A 16,909-nucleotide genomic window follows, 5' to 3' on the forward strand; every position below is an offset into this window, starting at 1 on the left:
TGTGGATCCAACTAATGTGGCATGCAAGATTGAAGGATCCTCCATGTCAAAATGTTTGTGACATGAACATGGCCTCGGATCTGTTAGGAAGTCCTAATCGCAGACAGGGAATCGCATCTACATCTTAACCCGTAAGCTCCAAGGGCTCCTTTCACGACATTCTTTTTATACAAACATGAATATTTGGACCCCAACAAAGTTCCTACTTTATCAGTCATGTGTGTTTTCATACCAATTTTAACGTACAATGAACTAGTTTCCAACATTATTTTCACCTATTCTCTTCCTAAATAGGACAATAACGGTTTTAATAATTATGAATCCTCAAAGCAAGAAACTTGAGGGCCAACTTTTGAACAAACCACTCTTAAAGCCAAATGTAGCTAGATAAGTAAGTTTGTTATTCTTTCCTATGCTTTCATACAACATGCATAGTTGTTGGCATATCAAAACTGAAATTTGGTTCTTGCACTTGCTTGTAGAATTTGTTAGGCCTGTTGACTCGTATATCCATTTGCATTTTCTTTGGCAGTTTAGAATTTGTTAGAAATTTCTTTGGAGTATTATTTACCACTTTGGATGGTATTCAATATGGGAAAACTGAAAAGAGATTGATTGACATGAACATCTACATATTACAAGCCTCAAAAGTTCAGTCTTGAAGAGAATAATAGTATTCTCTTACAAGCCTCAAAAGTTTAGTCCTGAATAGGTGAATTTAGCTCTGGTTGTAACGAGCAAGCTGGCAAGATGTCGTTATTGCCAAACAGAACACAATGATTGATTTTCGTATCGGAAGTACACTGAACTTGAACACAATTTTGGACAAACTAAGAAAACTCTTCCATTGATGTACATATTAGTTTATATACAGATTACATTGTGGTTAACCAAACCTCAATCGTACTCTTCTCAACCTCTGCTTAGCTTTTGCTTACCAGGGCGGCGTTCAACTTTCTTAGTACATACTAATTACAACTTTCTTAGTACATACTAATTACGTAAAATTTACACTTCAAACAATACGTTTGAATTCTACAGGTCAGTGTTGCAAAATTTGCCATCGATTTTGTTTTGAATTGCTTTAACAGCAGCCACTCTTGCAGCAGTAGCAGCTTTGTTTGCGGCTGTAACTGCCTGATTTACGTGATGATCAACCTGGCGTAAGCGAATTGCGTTCTCGGCTGTTTTTCTAGCAGCCTGCAACATCAACAAAAGGAAAGGCAGAAAACACTAAGGCCCTGCTTTGGAATAAGCATTGACGACAAGCGACTATCTAGGAAATGAAGTCATTTATCTAAAATACGACTTTCAGATAATAGTATGATACACGACAGCCTACATTACGTACTAATTATCACTGCTCTAAAAAGAAAAAAAATTTGGATAAATTAATACTAGAATGCCCCTTTGAGTTGTGAGATAATAAGTGTATGGGCGTAAAAATTACCTGAACTGCTCTGAGGGTGGTGTCAGCTAGAGGGGGTACCGCTGTTTTAAGGGAGCCAGAGTCCCACTCGCCACATTTTGAGTCACCATTTGGGAACGTATACATTCCAAAACCTTGCTTACGGCCTTCATGCCACGAACCCTCATAGCAGTGGCAGTTAGCAAAGTGATAGACACCAAAACCATGAATTTTATCTCCAAAATATTCCCCAGCATATCTATCTCCATTTCTGCATCATTGAATGAATACACTTAATATCTCCAATAAATTCATATATCTGTGTTCTCAATGAAAATTCACCACTCCAAATATAGTGACCAAAATAAAAACTACAAGATAGCATGTGTATGTTATAAAGAACAAAATGTCTACACTTAAACCCCAGATTCGATAAACATGATCTGAATTTAGTAGGAAGTACTAAAGCAATTTTTACTAGATGGCTCAGTAACTCCAAACATTTCTAACTAGAAACGTAGATTCACCTCATGCAGCTAATGCAGGTCATGTAATTAACCAGGCCAGCAGTACCAAAAGGACTTGGCTTTTAGAACTAATTCAATAACTACCAACATATAGAATCTACCATTATTCATCGATAGATTACTCAATCTACTACTACTACTCAAATTCCCATTTACAATAATTACGCAATTCAAACAATCAATAAATATTCCAACATCAGAACAAACCCAAATCAAAAACAAGTTTTTAAAATTCACCTGAAATGGTAACACCCAAGCCCATGCTTCAACCCAAACTTAAACTCCCCAACATAACAACTCCCATCGGAACACGTCTGTATTCCAGTCCCATGACTCTGTCCCTTAAACCACTCCCCAGCATAACTATCCCCGGTATAAAACCTATAAACACCATATCCATGTCTCGATCCTTGCCTATACTGCCCTTTATACCGACTCCCCCGCGCCCAACTCTCAATCCCATACCCATCATACTTGCCATCAATCCAATCACCCTCGTACCTCCCATTCACAAAATAGTTATAAACACCACTCCCATTACACTTCCCCTTATAAAATTCCCCTTCGTAATAATCCCCATTACTATAAAATTCAACCCCTTCCTTCACAAAGTTCTCGACCTTTACCTCATCTCCAGACTTACCCCCTTTTCGCAATTCATCCGAATCACCAATAAACCACTGAACAGGCTTACTATTACTCTTAAAAAACCCGATTTTTTTCGCATACTCAACACACAAATGTCTCAAAATCACACAACTTTGTCCAATTAACTTCTTGTTTTTACCACCAACATATACAACAACAGCTATAAAAATCAACGCCAACAACAAATTCTCCGACGTATTCATTTCATCACCTCTATAATACATATACGTTGTGTACACAAACATCACTACCAAAGCAATCACCGGTCCGAACCGGGTCAACCCGGGTTTGATCCGGACCCGGCCCGACCCGGAACCCGGTTTATGTAACTTCTGCTCCTCTAAATCATAATCTTGTATCTCATTTATAGATGAGAGGCTGTGTATTGATGATCGGATCGTCGGAGATGACCGAAGCAACGACGAATGTGTTCTCGTAAGCTTCGTCGTGCTCTCCATTGTTTCGTGTCTCGCGAGGTGCATATATATGTAAATATGTATGTATATAATGTTCACTCAGTGTGGATGAATGAAGCTCTTGTACCGCCGGCCGGTAATGAGAAACTCCGGCGCTGGAAACTTCATCAGAATTGTTACAGTGTGTGTATTGTGTGTGTTTATTAGTAAGAGAGAGAGAGGGAGAGGAGAGTAGAGAGAGAAAGTGAGAAGTGGAAGTTAGTTTAGAGGGAGAAAGTGGGGGCGTTGTGTTAGAGAGAGAGAGAGTGTTCGAGGAACGAGTTTTAAGTACATTTATCGAGGAGGAACTAGTTGAATTTAATCTCAGCCGTTGGATTATTTTTGGGCGGTGAGAATTAATAGTGTTTAGAGACATTTGATTTTAGTTGAAATTATGGGGAGGCAATTATTATATTTTTTATTTACATTTGTTTTCAGTTAATTATTTCTAATATCATGCGAGCTCTGTGTATGTTTTCACCTTCAAATCTATCTATATATCATGTTTAACCTCTTTGAAAAAAAATCCTCTAATAATTTATTCCGTTAAGAAATTAATATGTGATTAGCTTAAAACCTTATAATACACGGATTGTACAGATTTTTTTAATATTATATAATATTTTTTAAAAAAAATTGAATTTAATTTCCTAATTTTGTTCATTTAAAATTTTAAATAAAATGACTTCATAATAATTATATTAGTAGACGTATATGTTCATAACTTTTTAGGACATTTAAACTTATTTAAAGTGATAGAATGGGTAAGGAGGGAAATGTTATTAAAACGAAATTATTATTTTATTGAGGGTAAAAATATAATGTATTCATTATGTTCGGACCTTAAAAAATATTAATTTAACATGTTTATTACTTAATCGATTAACAGTAATTCTATAAAAGATATTTAAAGAAGATAATATTACTAATTTCATGATATAGTTTTATTGATAATTCTATGTGCATTTTTAAAAAATGATATTTATGTTTTACTTAAAATTTGATTTTTAGTTCACATCAATATGATACGAATTATATTTAGTCTAATATTAATTTGATTTATCAATATTGTTTTATTTAGCCCGATGCCCAATACACCGACCAAATCAAACTAATTATTTTTGGTTTAATTTTAAAAAAAAATAAGTATGGATTAATAATCTAATTTTGTTTTAGACTGAATAATTAGTATACATTATTTTATTTTTGTTGGTCGAATTGTATTTTTATTTTAGTTTTGTGTTAGTCAGAATCAATTATATAATGTATTTTTTCCTGGATAAATAAAATATAATATTTTGTTTATCCAAATTCATTTGTATAATTTTTTTAGAGGACCAGTAGTATTATTATTTTATCTTATCCCGATTCACATGACATATAAAGTAATTCCTAATAATTATATTTAGTTTGCTTATTAATTTAGCCCGAAATAACAACTTAGAATAATATAAAACTCAATATGAATTAAATATAAATTGGTAGAAGAAGTTGAATTTAATATAAATTATAATGATATATAGTTCGATATAAAATAGAATTGAAATTGATAAAATAATAGAGAAAGTTGATTTCAATATCAATTAGAATTAAAATTAAAATAATTAAGTAAGGGTAATTAAGTAATTTCACTAAGTACCGACCGACCGACTATCAAATTTTTAATATTTCTATATATTATAATATAGTATATATAGTATAAATGTATAAGTGTTTGAGTTAATTGTGGGGTACAATATTATATTAAAAAAATAAGAATACACCATAAAATTAGTTTCATAATTAAAATTTCAACTAATCTACCGGATATTCTTTAATTTTGTTATATATAAAATGCATAGTTGTGAAAATTGATACAAAATTAAAACTAAATACATTTACAAGACCATGTAACTATTTATTTATAAATAATGAAAGGTGAGAATAAAATAAAGTGTTTAAATTTTACAATTCTATATAAAATTAAAAATATTAATTTATAAGATCATATAACTATTTATTTACATAAAAATAATGAAATGTGACAAGAAAATGAAGCGTTTAATTTTAAAATAATGGCGCAATCGCTGATAAATAAAATTAGTTAATTTTATTACCTTATGCCCCCTCTTCATTCAACAGGTCCAATTACCATTCAACAGCTCCAATTACCATTCAATACACTTTGATGTTCGGCTCTTTTGTTTTCTTCTGCATGTATGTGTTTTTTCTTCTGCATCTATGATGTATGTGTGGTTTCGGTTTCGTGCATATATGATCAACCACAAAATTTTGAGTATTTTGCTTATATTTTTTATTTGATATTGACCATTCGAAAATTATAAATAATTATTAAATATAATAATCCATAAATTAAAAAATCTTCTCTCGTTCGATATGTCTACTCCAATGAGTACCTCTCTTATTATTTACCAATTTAATATCATAAAATTATATATTATTTAATAGTTAATAATTAATATAATATTTTTCTATTTAATAATATAAAATATTGAGAAAATAGATTGAAACAATATAAGAGACGCTACATCACCACCATCATTGGCTAAAAATTAAAAGAAAATTTTTAGAAAAATATCATATAGTTAGTTGATTTTAAGAGAAAGAGGAGAAATGATATTAGAAAGAAATTTAGGGGAATATAAAAATGTTAAGTTAATTTAAAGAGAAATGAGAAGTTTAGGAGAATATTACGATGACATGTTGATTTCAAAATCTTAATGGAAGATGTTACAAAGAGTTTTAGAGAATATCACGAATGATGATATATATTTATAAATACTTGATTTTATAATATTTCATAACTAAAAATTAAAAGAATATTTTTTGAAAATATAATATAGTAAGTTAATTTTAGGAATTGTAAGTTTATTTAAAAAGAAAGTAAAAATCTTAGGAGAATATCATCCTAGGTTGATTTCAAAAATTTTAATGGAAGATATTGTGAAAACTATACGAGAATATTACGAATAATATATTTAGCAAAATATAAGGTAATTGTAAAATTTGATATTTATTAACTCAAAATATTTAGAAAATTAGAAAAATAGAATGAGTAGATATGAGAGACGCCGCCTAAACGCCCCCCTCTTCTCGTTTATATAGGTACTAGCCGACAAAGTCGCACTACGCAGTGAGCCTAAAAATATTTTTTTAAAAAAATTCATATGAAGATTATTTAAGAAAAATATGAACTATATTTAATAAAAAAATAAATTATTCATAATTATTGTCCATTTTGTGTCACGCTTTGTTAGGATGGCACATGTTATAATATACATAATAAAACAAAATTGCATACATATTTTTTCATGATACCAAATTATATCACGTTTTCTTAAGTCGATAATAATTGAATTAATTATGATGCTTTGTTAGCCCTTTACGCCTATTGTAATTAAAAATACTAATTAGATAAATTATAATATGAAATAATATTATAATTTAGATAAAAAATTAGTTTAATCGTTCTCCCGTAAAACACAATACTAATAAAAATTTATTATGATTGAGATAAAAATAAATTTGAGCCGCCATTCTGTCAAACATAATAAACTAATAAAAAAATTATTAAAATTTAGATAAGATTTAGTTTAAGCCGCCTACTAGTTAAACAAAATACTAATAAAAAAATATTATAATTTAGATAAATGTTAGGTTGATCTGCCTCCCGTCAAAAACAATACTAATAAAAGAATTATTATAATTTAGATAAAAATTTATTTTGAGCCGTTCTCCCGTCAAATACAATACTAATAAAAAATTATTATAATTAAGACAAAAAAAATTAAATATTGAAACAATAAAAATATGCAAGACTCTACAAATAAAGAATATTGTATTTGATATCTTTATATACATTCGAGAGCCGACAGCTTGCAATTTTTTTAAAAGAAAGAGCATTGCAGTAAATAATATTAAAGATTTGTACATGGAGGGTCTATTGACCCATTTAACTCCCATGGCCATGGGTCCTTCCTCGGTTTTTTGCATGCTAAGAATTGTTAAAATATTATACATTTTCGAAAAAAAATAATTTATATATAGTTGCTATAATTTTATTTGTTTAAAACTAATATATGGAGTTTAATTTGATTTAAATTCAGATTTTATGGGTCACTTGCGTAGTTTACACAGTTTGGACAATATCTGAAGTTATAAAAGTTTGATTATGATGATTAAACAGCTCATGAAAAATATGTGAGAAAAACTATAATTTAGAAGTAGTCTTGAATTTAAATTCCAACCGAATCATATCAGAATTTGAGTCAAAAAGTCAACTATGAAATTTCACTTTCTCGGGTATTCAGTTCTAACTGGGAAATAAATACTAAAAATTAGATTTCCTACTTTAGGTCCTAAATTTTAGGTAAGGAAAGACCTATAATAATTAAAACTTATTTTAACTTCTTCAAAATAGAAAAAAAATTACTACTAACATATTCGAAATCGAAAAGACTTATAATAATCAAAACATATTTTAACTTATTCGAGATAAAATAGAAAAATTAGTTGATATTAATATATTCAAACTTTAAAAGAACTCCATGTCTTTTTCATTATATCTCCATCATATCTATAATAAAATATTAATATTTTATTAAATAAAAATCCAAATGAATGCAAAATAACAACAATATGATAATAATATTAAGATAAAATGCATGCTCGTTTATTAATGTAGAAATGTGGATGAGTTATAAAGAATAAGCCTCACAAGTAATGACAAAAACCCATTTTAGATGTTGTTATACATATAACTTAACATAAATTACATGTTCTATAATATATTAATAAAAAATTTAACTAACCTCCAAATTGAGTTATTGCGCCGGAACATCCGTATGATAACAAATATATATGTCATGAACATATTAATGCACATATATATAAGTCCCTTATGATTTTTTTTAAAAGGAAGTAATTTCTTGTACTTTTTTTTTGAAAAGCAACCATGTATATAAATGGGACAAAGCCCAATAAACCTTACAAACCAGCCCAATGAGAAAGGGCTTAACCAGTCTTAAATTCATCAAAAAAATACCATAAACCATACCATATTCCAGCATAATTAACCACTAAAAACTGAACTTTAAACTAAATTAACTTCAATTAAAATTAACTAATAAAAAACTGTTGGACTTCCCCAACAGCCTTCCTCCTTCAGCAACTTTACTTCAGCGCCGCTTTACATCTCCATTATTGCAGCTTCTTCCTGAACACCAGCAGCTCCATTCACCCCTATAGCAGGCAGTCCCACCACAATCTGAAGCCCTTCCAAATCCTCTTCACCAGCAATGCTCGCACCCACTGCATCCGCATCCACTTCCTCATCATGCAACCCTATACCCTGGTTTTGTGCTCCATTAATTTCTGCCTCCTGAGGCACATTATCCTCCTGAGGATCAAGCACCTCATCTTCCAGAACATCAGCTTCAATCTCACTTTGTCTGACATGCCTGGACCTTTGCTCAATGCTTCCCAGCCCCATGTCTAAGTACTAAAATTCTTCAAATCTCTCAAAGTCCATTTCCACAATCACCATCCTATCTCAGTGGTTAGCCCCATACTCTGCCAGATATGCAACTAACACATTAGCTTCTCTGTCAACCAACTTAAGCTCACACTTATAGTTTTTATCAGCCTTCCTTTGATTTAGCTACCACAAAACATGTGCATATTGTGGCCTCCCGCCAAGAACCATAGAATTATACAACTCCTAATATGCGTCTACATGATCAGTTTCCAAGATCACCCTCTTGTACCCCTTATAATATGCCTCCTTAATCCCCTCTAACAATGTATGCAGTTCATTCTCCCTCTGATCACCCAGACCCAAAGATCCACCAGTCATATGCAAAATGACCCCCAGGTAATCCCTAAAAACTGCACCTATACCCGAATTCTGCCCATTTGGCAAGGCTTCCTGTGAAGAATAGTTGTGCACATTACACTTCACCACCCCCTTACTTGGCATCAGCCACCTCGCATTAACATTGATGTTCTCTTCCTCCATTAAAACCCTAATTCAAGACTGTAAACCCTATACTTACATTTTCTCTAGAAAGAAATACATATGAATTTCCGAACAGACAAATGTGTGAAATGTCTATATGCATAGAGTCTCTTATATACCACCCTCAGTTAATCCCCCCAAGAGACTGTCATAATAACCCTATAGCCTCAAAACTATTCCCCAACGCAACCGTTTGGTCTTCCAAGAAGGAATCTAACAAAACCTTTCCAGTTTCCCTAAGTAAAATAATTATACTACTAGTAATCATAACTAGACAATTTACTAGCTTAAAACCTACTAAATCCTAATAAACGAAATTAATTTTCTAATATAAAACAATTCTCCTATTTAATCACCTCCAAATTATTCATAAAACTCCCCTTTTTGCATGCCCATCTGTAATTTCATTCCACCTTCTATTAATATGCTTTAACTGAACATCCAACAACTTTTCATTCCATATCTTTTCCTGAAGAACCCCTAAATCAGTTTTCTTAACTAAATTCTCATTATCTAATAGCACCATTATATGTTTACTAGACCACCTGCTATCCTTGATCAACTTAAAAAAAACTTCCAAAGCAAATCTCTCCACCTCCAACACGCTAGGAAACGATGCAGGACCAACAAACTGCAAGAATTTTTCTCCTGCAAAATTTTGAACTAATCCACCAATGGCAGCTAAAATCTTGCCCTGGACATCCCTTTTAAAACTTCCATCTATAAATTCCATAATATCAAAATTACCTTTCTTTATAAAATCTATCCACAAGTCCTTCTCAGTTGCAGTAACCACCCCAACTGGATTACAAAACCACCAATCCCTTCTCTTTGAACTGATATTATTAAAGCCGCCTGACTTTTTGCATGCAGAGAATTATTAAAATATCATAAATTTTTGAAGACTTTTCATTTATATATAGTTGTTGTAATTTATTTGTTTAAAAATAATATATTAAGTTTAATTTGATTTACATTTGAATTTTATGGGCCATTTGCGTAGTATACACTGTTTGGGCCAAATCTGGAGTTTTAGAAGTCTTATTCTGACGATTAAACAACCCACGATAAGCTTGTGAGAAAAAAATTAATTTAAAAGTAGTTTTGAATATATAATCCAGCCGAATCAGCTTCGAATCTGAGTCAAAAACTCAACTACGAAATTTCACTTTCTCGAAATTCCGTTATAATTGGAAATAAATATTAAAAATCAGATTACCTACTTTAAGCCCTAAATTTTAGGTAAAAAAAGACCTATAATAATTAAAATTTGTTTCAACATATTTAAAATAGAAAAGAAAAATAAATTGCTACTAATATATTTTAAATTGAAAAGACTTATAGTAATTAAAACTTAATTTAACTTATTCGAGATAGAATAGAAAAATAAGTTGATATTACTCGAAATAGAAATGAACTCCATGTCTTTTTCATTATATCTCCTCCATACCTACAATAAAAATTAATATTTATTAAATAAAAATCCAACTCTGTGTAAAATAACAAAAATATCAAGATAAAGTTTTGTGTTAGTGTAGAAGTGTAGATGAGTTATAATGAAGAGGCTTTAAAAGTAATGAATAGATTTAGATCTAGTTGTGTATCGAAGCATAAGGGTTGGAAAGTATGATAATGTTTGACATAAACCCATATCCAAACTTGTAGATGTTATTATATGATAAGTGGATTTTATATCCACTTGGAATGCTTTATTACAAGCTTAAATTGGTGTTTTGGACTCAAGTTGTTGGTATTTTGATGTGTTTTTGTGTTATTGCATTTCAGGTATCAGTTAAATGAAGAAAAGAGCTTTTTAAGGAAATATAATAAAAAGTGATCATATTTGGAAGCCAAGGCCATTGTCAAGTTGTAGAGAATCTCGTTAGCTTCGCGTGGGCAGTTGAATCGCCTAATTCTGACGAGTAGAACTCAAGTTATGGTCAAAATAAGATTCATCAGAATATTTTCCCAGTTAGTAGCTGAGCGCCCGCTCAGCAGAGCTGAGCGCCCGCTCAGGAGAGCTGAGCGGCCACTCAGGGCGTGGCTGATCGCTGATTTCGCTGAAAAAGCTTTTTTTGAGTGGAATTTGACGATTTTAAGGGTCCAGGTCCACTAGGGGCATATATATACTTAAAAAAAAGGTTTTAATCATCCGGGAAGATTGGGATACCAAGGAGAAGACCTAGAAGCACAGAACAAGTCCGAAAAAGAAGATCTTATTTTCAACTTGTGATTCTTTGAATTAGTTGTAACTTTGGATGCTCGTTTTCGTTCTTGTTAAACCTAGATCTCATTTATTCGTACTTTGATTATTATTTAGTTTATTAAGACCTTGTTTTATACCATGCTTTCATTGGAACCCATGGTGACGATGAGTTCAATTATGGGCTAATCGTTATCATGGGGTTCTAGCGGATTTACTTATGGATTTCAATAATTAATTTGTTTTGATATCTTGGTGTGTGGTGATTGATTGATATCCTAGTATTGGTTGTGCTTATTCGTCTTATGTGCGTAGCTAACATATAAGATAGCGTGTTAATCTCTATTGAAGCGACAGTGAATATAGAGGTTTAGAATTTGCCATGCTAGCATAGGTTCATGTATTGTATGCATGATTAGTGGGTAACTCTAACCGTTTTACTTGCCCTATGTAATCAAGATAGATAACTTATGCTTAAACCGTTATGTTGTCAAATTCTATAGACATATAGGGTCTCAATATAATTGGTGCCTATTCAGCTTCTATCTCTTTTGTGGATGTCTGGTAGAGTGGTACTCGTGCAATAAAAGTTGGCGTTTATCAGTTTCGTGTTATCTGATTAGTGTTATCACCATCACATGCTAAGGTTAAGAATAAAAACGATATTGAATGAAGTATTTAATGAAGTTAGAATCCCATATTTGTCATATATAGTAATTCAACCTCAATTCTCTTAGTTAATGTTATTTAGTATAATCTCTTAGTTTAATAAAAACCTAATTTGTTATTTGTCTTAGCATTGAGCGATAACCATACATTGTTGCATAGGTGCATAAATTGAACTTAAACTAAACCAGTCTCTGTGGGAACGAATCTGATTTATATCTTATACTACTTGCGAACGCGTATACTTGCGTGTATTTTAGCGCGTTTTTTCGCCCTAACATGTTTTTGGCGCTGCTGCCGGGGACTCGGTGTTAATTTTTAGTTTATGTGCTTATCATCAGTGGTCGTTAAAGTTCACTGACTTGGATTCTTTTACTTTCACGGTTTATTTGTTTGTGTTTCAGGTACTCATTATAATGGGAGATCCAGCAACACGAACGAAAGCCTTGATGGATTTTTCTCAACCCAAGATCAATGATATTCAATCTAGCATTGTCCGACCAGCTATCACAGCTAATACCTTTGAGATCAAGCCTGGCATAATTTAATGGGTGCAGAATTCAATCCAGTTTGGGGGTTCTCCAACGGAAGATCCCAATACACACATTAGGGATTTCATAGAGATCTGCGACATCTTCAGGTTCAATGGTGTTTCTGAAGATGCTATTAAGCTGAGACTGTTCCCATTCTCTCTGAGGGACAAGGCTAAGAGCTAGTTACACTCTCTACCAGCTGGTTCGATTACTAATTGGGAAGATCTTGCTCAAAAGTTTCTCACTAAATTCTTCCCTATGGCGAAGACAGCTGCAATCAGAAACGCTATTACTCAATTTGCGCAGCAAATGGGAGAATCGCTAAGTGAAGCTTGGGAGCGCTACAAGGAGATGCTTAGGAAGTGTCCTCATCATGGAATTCCTGATTGGATGATCATCACTTATTTTTACAATGGGTTGGGAGCACAGTCCAGACCCATGCTCGATGCAGCATCAGGCGGAGCATTATGGGAAAAGAGCTATGAGGAAGCTTATGATCTAATTGAACTGATGGCTGCTAATGAATATCAGTATCCAACCCAGAGATATCCACAGGGCAAGGTAGCAGGAGTTCTTGAAGTGGATGCAGCTACGGCTATCACTGCTCAACTAAAGGCGTTGTCTATGAAGATCGATTCTCCGACTAACTATGGTGTTAAGCAGATAATTAGTGTTTGTGAGCTGTGTGCAGGTCCGCATGCGACAGAGCAATGCGCTATATCAAGCTACTCAGCTCAGTTTGTGAGCAACTTTCAGAGATCGCATCAACTAGTTCCAGACACTTATCATCCTGACAACTGGAATCATCCTAACTTCAGCTGGAGCAACAATCAGGATGCGATGCAACAGCCGTTCCAGCAGTTTGGAAATAAGCTATTCAACCCTCCTGGTTTTCAGCAACAAATTGCACCAAAATAACAACTCCAAATTCAAGAACAAATTCATGATGCAGGTCTATCTTCGAATGAAAAATCTGAATTGGAGGAGTTGAGGCTTATGTACAAAAATCAGGCTCTTATATGCCAAAGCCAGGCTGTTTCTATCAAGACTCTGGAGAACCAAATAGGGCAAATTGCTAATACCTTATTGAATCGACCACCAGGAACGCTTCCTAGTGATACAGAAGCCAATCCAGGAAAGAGGGAAGTTGAAGATCATGTGAACGCCATCACCTTAAGGTCTGGAAATGTCGCAAGCCCCCAAATTCAGCAAGACGAAGAGCCTGAAAAATCTCAAGATTCAGAAAATGCAGTTGTGGCTAAAGAAGATGTGCAGAAGGAAGTAGAGGTGGAACCAAGGAAGACTACTGTGGAACACACTCCTCTTGAGGGTAATACAAGGGAGAAACAGATCTATCCTCCACCTCCTTTTCCTAAGAGGCTGCAAAAGAAAAAGCTGGATAAGCAGTTTGAGAAGTTTTTGGAGGTGTTCAAGAAACTTCATATCAACATACCTTTCACTGAAGCTCTTGAACAGATGCCTAGCTATGTGAGTTTTATGAAAGGTATTCTCTCTCGGAAAGTGAAGCTCGATGACTTAGAGACCGTTGCTCTAACGGAGGAATGCAGTGCTGTGCTGTAACAGAAGTTGCCTCCGAAGCTTAAAGATCTTAGAAGCTTCACTATTCCTTGCACCATCGGGAACTTGTCGTTCGACAAGTGTTTATGTGATTTAGGAGCTAGCATCAATCTGATGCCCTTATCTATCTTCAAGAAGCTTGGTCTGCCTGATCCGAAACCAACATACATGTCATTGTAACTAGCTAACCGTTCCATCGCTTATCCAAGAGGTATAGTGGAGGATGTCTTGGTCAAGGTGGATAAACTCTTCTTCCCTGCTGACTTTGTAATTCTTGATTTCGAGGAAGATAAGAAGATTCCCATCATCTTGGGAAGACCATTCTTGGCTACAGGCCGAACTATGATCGATGTGCAAAAAGGAGAGCTTTCGATGAAGGTTTACGATCAAAAGGTCACTTTTAATATGTTCAAGGAAATAAAGTTACCCACAGCTAAAGAGGAGTGCTTTAAAGTAGAGTGGGTCGACTCTGTAGTAAATTCAGAGCTTGAGCAATTGCCAGAGTCAGAGACCTTAGAAAGATCCTTAATGGGGAAATCAGTTATTGATGACAAGGAAGGAGCAGAGCAACTGCAGGTTTTGAATGCACCTCTGTGGAAGAGGAAGTTGGATTTACCATACAATTCTCTTGGGTTAGCAGAGCTAAAAATTTCTCAGGAGCGTTTTGAACCATTTATTCAAGAAGCTCCCATACTTGAGCTCAACCGAAAGCCAGATCACTTTAGTTATTCATTCTTAGGTGCACCCCTTGACAAGGGGTTGGGATATATCTTTGATGTTGTAGAGGGTAGCCGAACGGATCCTCCAGTGCCTACAGAGGGTTCTTCTCATGTGCAGCAGGTAGTTGATAGGACTGGTGTTGGTGATGAGCAGTACATGCGAGTAATTAGGCGTATGGAGGCCATGCACGACATTCACCATCATTTTGCTGCAGATTTGACACATGCTTTCGGTACTGTTGTTCGAGACACTGGTGGAGAGGTTGATTGGCCACCTGATCCTCCACCCGACGAGGGTGATTCTCCCGCTAATTAGGTATGCCTGAAATCCTTATTATTACCTTCAATGAGGACATTGAAAATTTTAAGTTTGGGGGTGATAATGTAAGGATTAGTAGTGTGTGTCCATATAGATTCATATAGATTCATATTGCATGTTTAGTTGTAGTTCAATCATATTTTTATATGATTGTTCATTTAGGACATATTTGTTTGTTTTTATGTGATTTCATATAGTTGCATTTGCATGCATATTTAGCATGATCCCTTAAGATGAACTATGATATTTGATAAGTTAATGTTGATTTCAGTGTGGTGATGACGAATAGAGGGATGTTTAAGTCTTAATGAATTAATTTGCATGCCAGAAACAAATATTTTCACAAAGTCTTATAGGGTTGCTTTTGATCTAGATCATGATCATACTTGTTTGTTGTTGAGATTTAATCACTTGGTTATATTTAGAATTTGTGATATTCTCGTAATGACGTAAAAACACTGATTTTTTTATCTGAAGAAAAACTTGGATTTCATTGCTAGTTGTTGTAAGGCTAGGCGTCAAATGGCTAGTAGCCGGCTCATATTTTATGAGTAGTCTAGGGTTGAATGAGATGGAGCGAAATGCACTCATTCAGAAATTATTGAAAAAAAAGAAAAAAAAAAGAAAAAAGAGAAAAAAAAGAAAGAAAAAAAGTATGTGTTTATGCATAATTGATCAAGAGTGAGCTCTTTAATACTCGAGTTATTAAGTTCTAGGGTACTTTGTTCCTATTGACCTAAGGCTTTTATAGTCTGGGATCCGCTAATCTAACGCTCGCTACATGGGTATTATTGCATAAGTCTTTTAGGACCTCATTCATTGCACGGTCAAATAAGCATCTTTGCTATGTGTTCAATAATAGTGTGAATCTTTGTATAACTCTAGTAGAAAGGAGGTGTTGTGAGTCATAATGCGTTTATTGTCTATTCTGTTTATAAACTTTTGATTGTTTCGATGATAGATAAGTTATGGTTATTGATCTAGTATCGAGAGATATCTGTTAAGCATCCACACACGCACATTTCTGGTTTGTGAGTTGGTTCGAGCTCTGTTTAAAGTCATTGCATTCTTAGAGGCATTGGCTTATTCATTTGGTTATGGTTATTCTGAGGGGATCGATTGCATTATCATTTAGTTGCATTCACGTAGTTGTATTCATGCATTAAGTTTGTTATGTAGTTTTGAGTCTGTTTATGCTTGAGGACAAGCATCGATTCAAGTTTGGGGGTGTGATAAGTGGATTTTATATCCACTTGGAATGCTTTATTACAAGCTTAAATTGGTGTTTTGGACTCAAGTTGTTGGTATTTTGATGTATTTTTGTGTTATTGCATTTCAGGTATCAGTTAAATGAAGAAAAGAGCTTTTAAAGGAAATATGATAAAAAGTGATCATATTTGGAAGCCAAGGCCATTGTCAAGTTGTAGAGAATCTCGTTAGCTTCGCGTGGGCAGTTGAATCGCCTAATTCTGACGAGTAGAACTCAAGTTATGGTCAAAACAAGATTCATCAGAATATTTTCCCAGTCAGTAGCTGAGCGCCCGCTCAGGAGAGCTGAGCGGCCGCTCAGGGCGTGGCTGATCGCTGATTTCGCTGAAAAAGCCTTTTTTGAGTGGAATTTGACGATTTTAAGGGTCCAGGTCCACTAGGGGCGTATATATACTTAAAAAAATGGTTTTCATCATCCGGGAAGATTGGGATACCAATGAGAAGACCTAGAAGCACAGAACAACTTCGAAAAAGAAGATCTTGTTTTCAACTTGTGATTCTTTGAATTAGTTGTAACTTTGGATGCTCGTTTTTGTTCTTGTTGAACCTAGATCTCGTTTATTCGTAC

At 33.8% G+C, this 16,909-nt stretch overlaps 1 protein-coding gene and 1 non-coding gene across 2 annotated transcripts; both read right to left on the minus strand.

Moving 5' to 3' along the window:
* Positions 1–819: 819 nt before the first annotated feature.
* On the minus strand, positions 820–3,342 carry LOC141712649 (uncharacterized). Its single transcript, XM_074515662.1, has 3 exons — positions 2,173–3,342; positions 1,451–1,679; positions 820–1,200 (listed from the first exon to the last, which is right to left on the minus strand). Exons 1-3 carry the CDS (start codon positions 3,063–3,065, stop codon positions 1,036–1,038), a joined length of 1,287 nt encoding a protein of 428 aa, XP_074371763.1. The 5' UTR covers positions 3,066–3,342; the 3' UTR covers positions 820–1,035.
* Positions 3,343–12,729: 9,387 nt separating this feature from the next.
* LOC141716207 (small nucleolar RNA R71) lies at positions 12,730–12,836 on the minus strand. The gene has a single exon (XR_012572924.1). It is a non-coding gene; the product is annotated as a small nucleolar RNA R71 (small nucleolar RNA).
* Positions 12,837–16,909: the final 4,073 nt, after the last annotated feature.

Source organism: Apium graveolens, chromosome 3, assembly GCF_009905375.1.
Source record: "Apium graveolens cultivar Ventura chromosome 3, ASM990537v1, whole genome shotgun sequence".
In the NCBI taxonomy this organism is placed as follows: domain Eukaryota; kingdom Viridiplantae; phylum Streptophyta; class Magnoliopsida; order Apiales; family Apiaceae; genus Apium; species Apium graveolens.

Bases quoted from the DNA above. Each gene is read 5' to 3' on its own strand.
- LOC141712649 (XM_074515662.1), bottom strand. From the start codon at position 3,065: ATGCACCTCGCGAGACACGAAACAATGGAGAGCACGACGAAGCTTACG. The intron at 1,680-2,172 runs GTGAATTTTAAA...TCAATGATGCAG, and splicing joins CTTGGGTGTTACCATTTCAG to AAATGGAGATAGATATGCTG. The intron at 1,201-1,450 runs GTAATTTTTACG...TTGATGTTGCAG, and splicing joins CCACCCTCAGAGCAGTTCAG to GCTGCTAGAAAAACAGCCGA.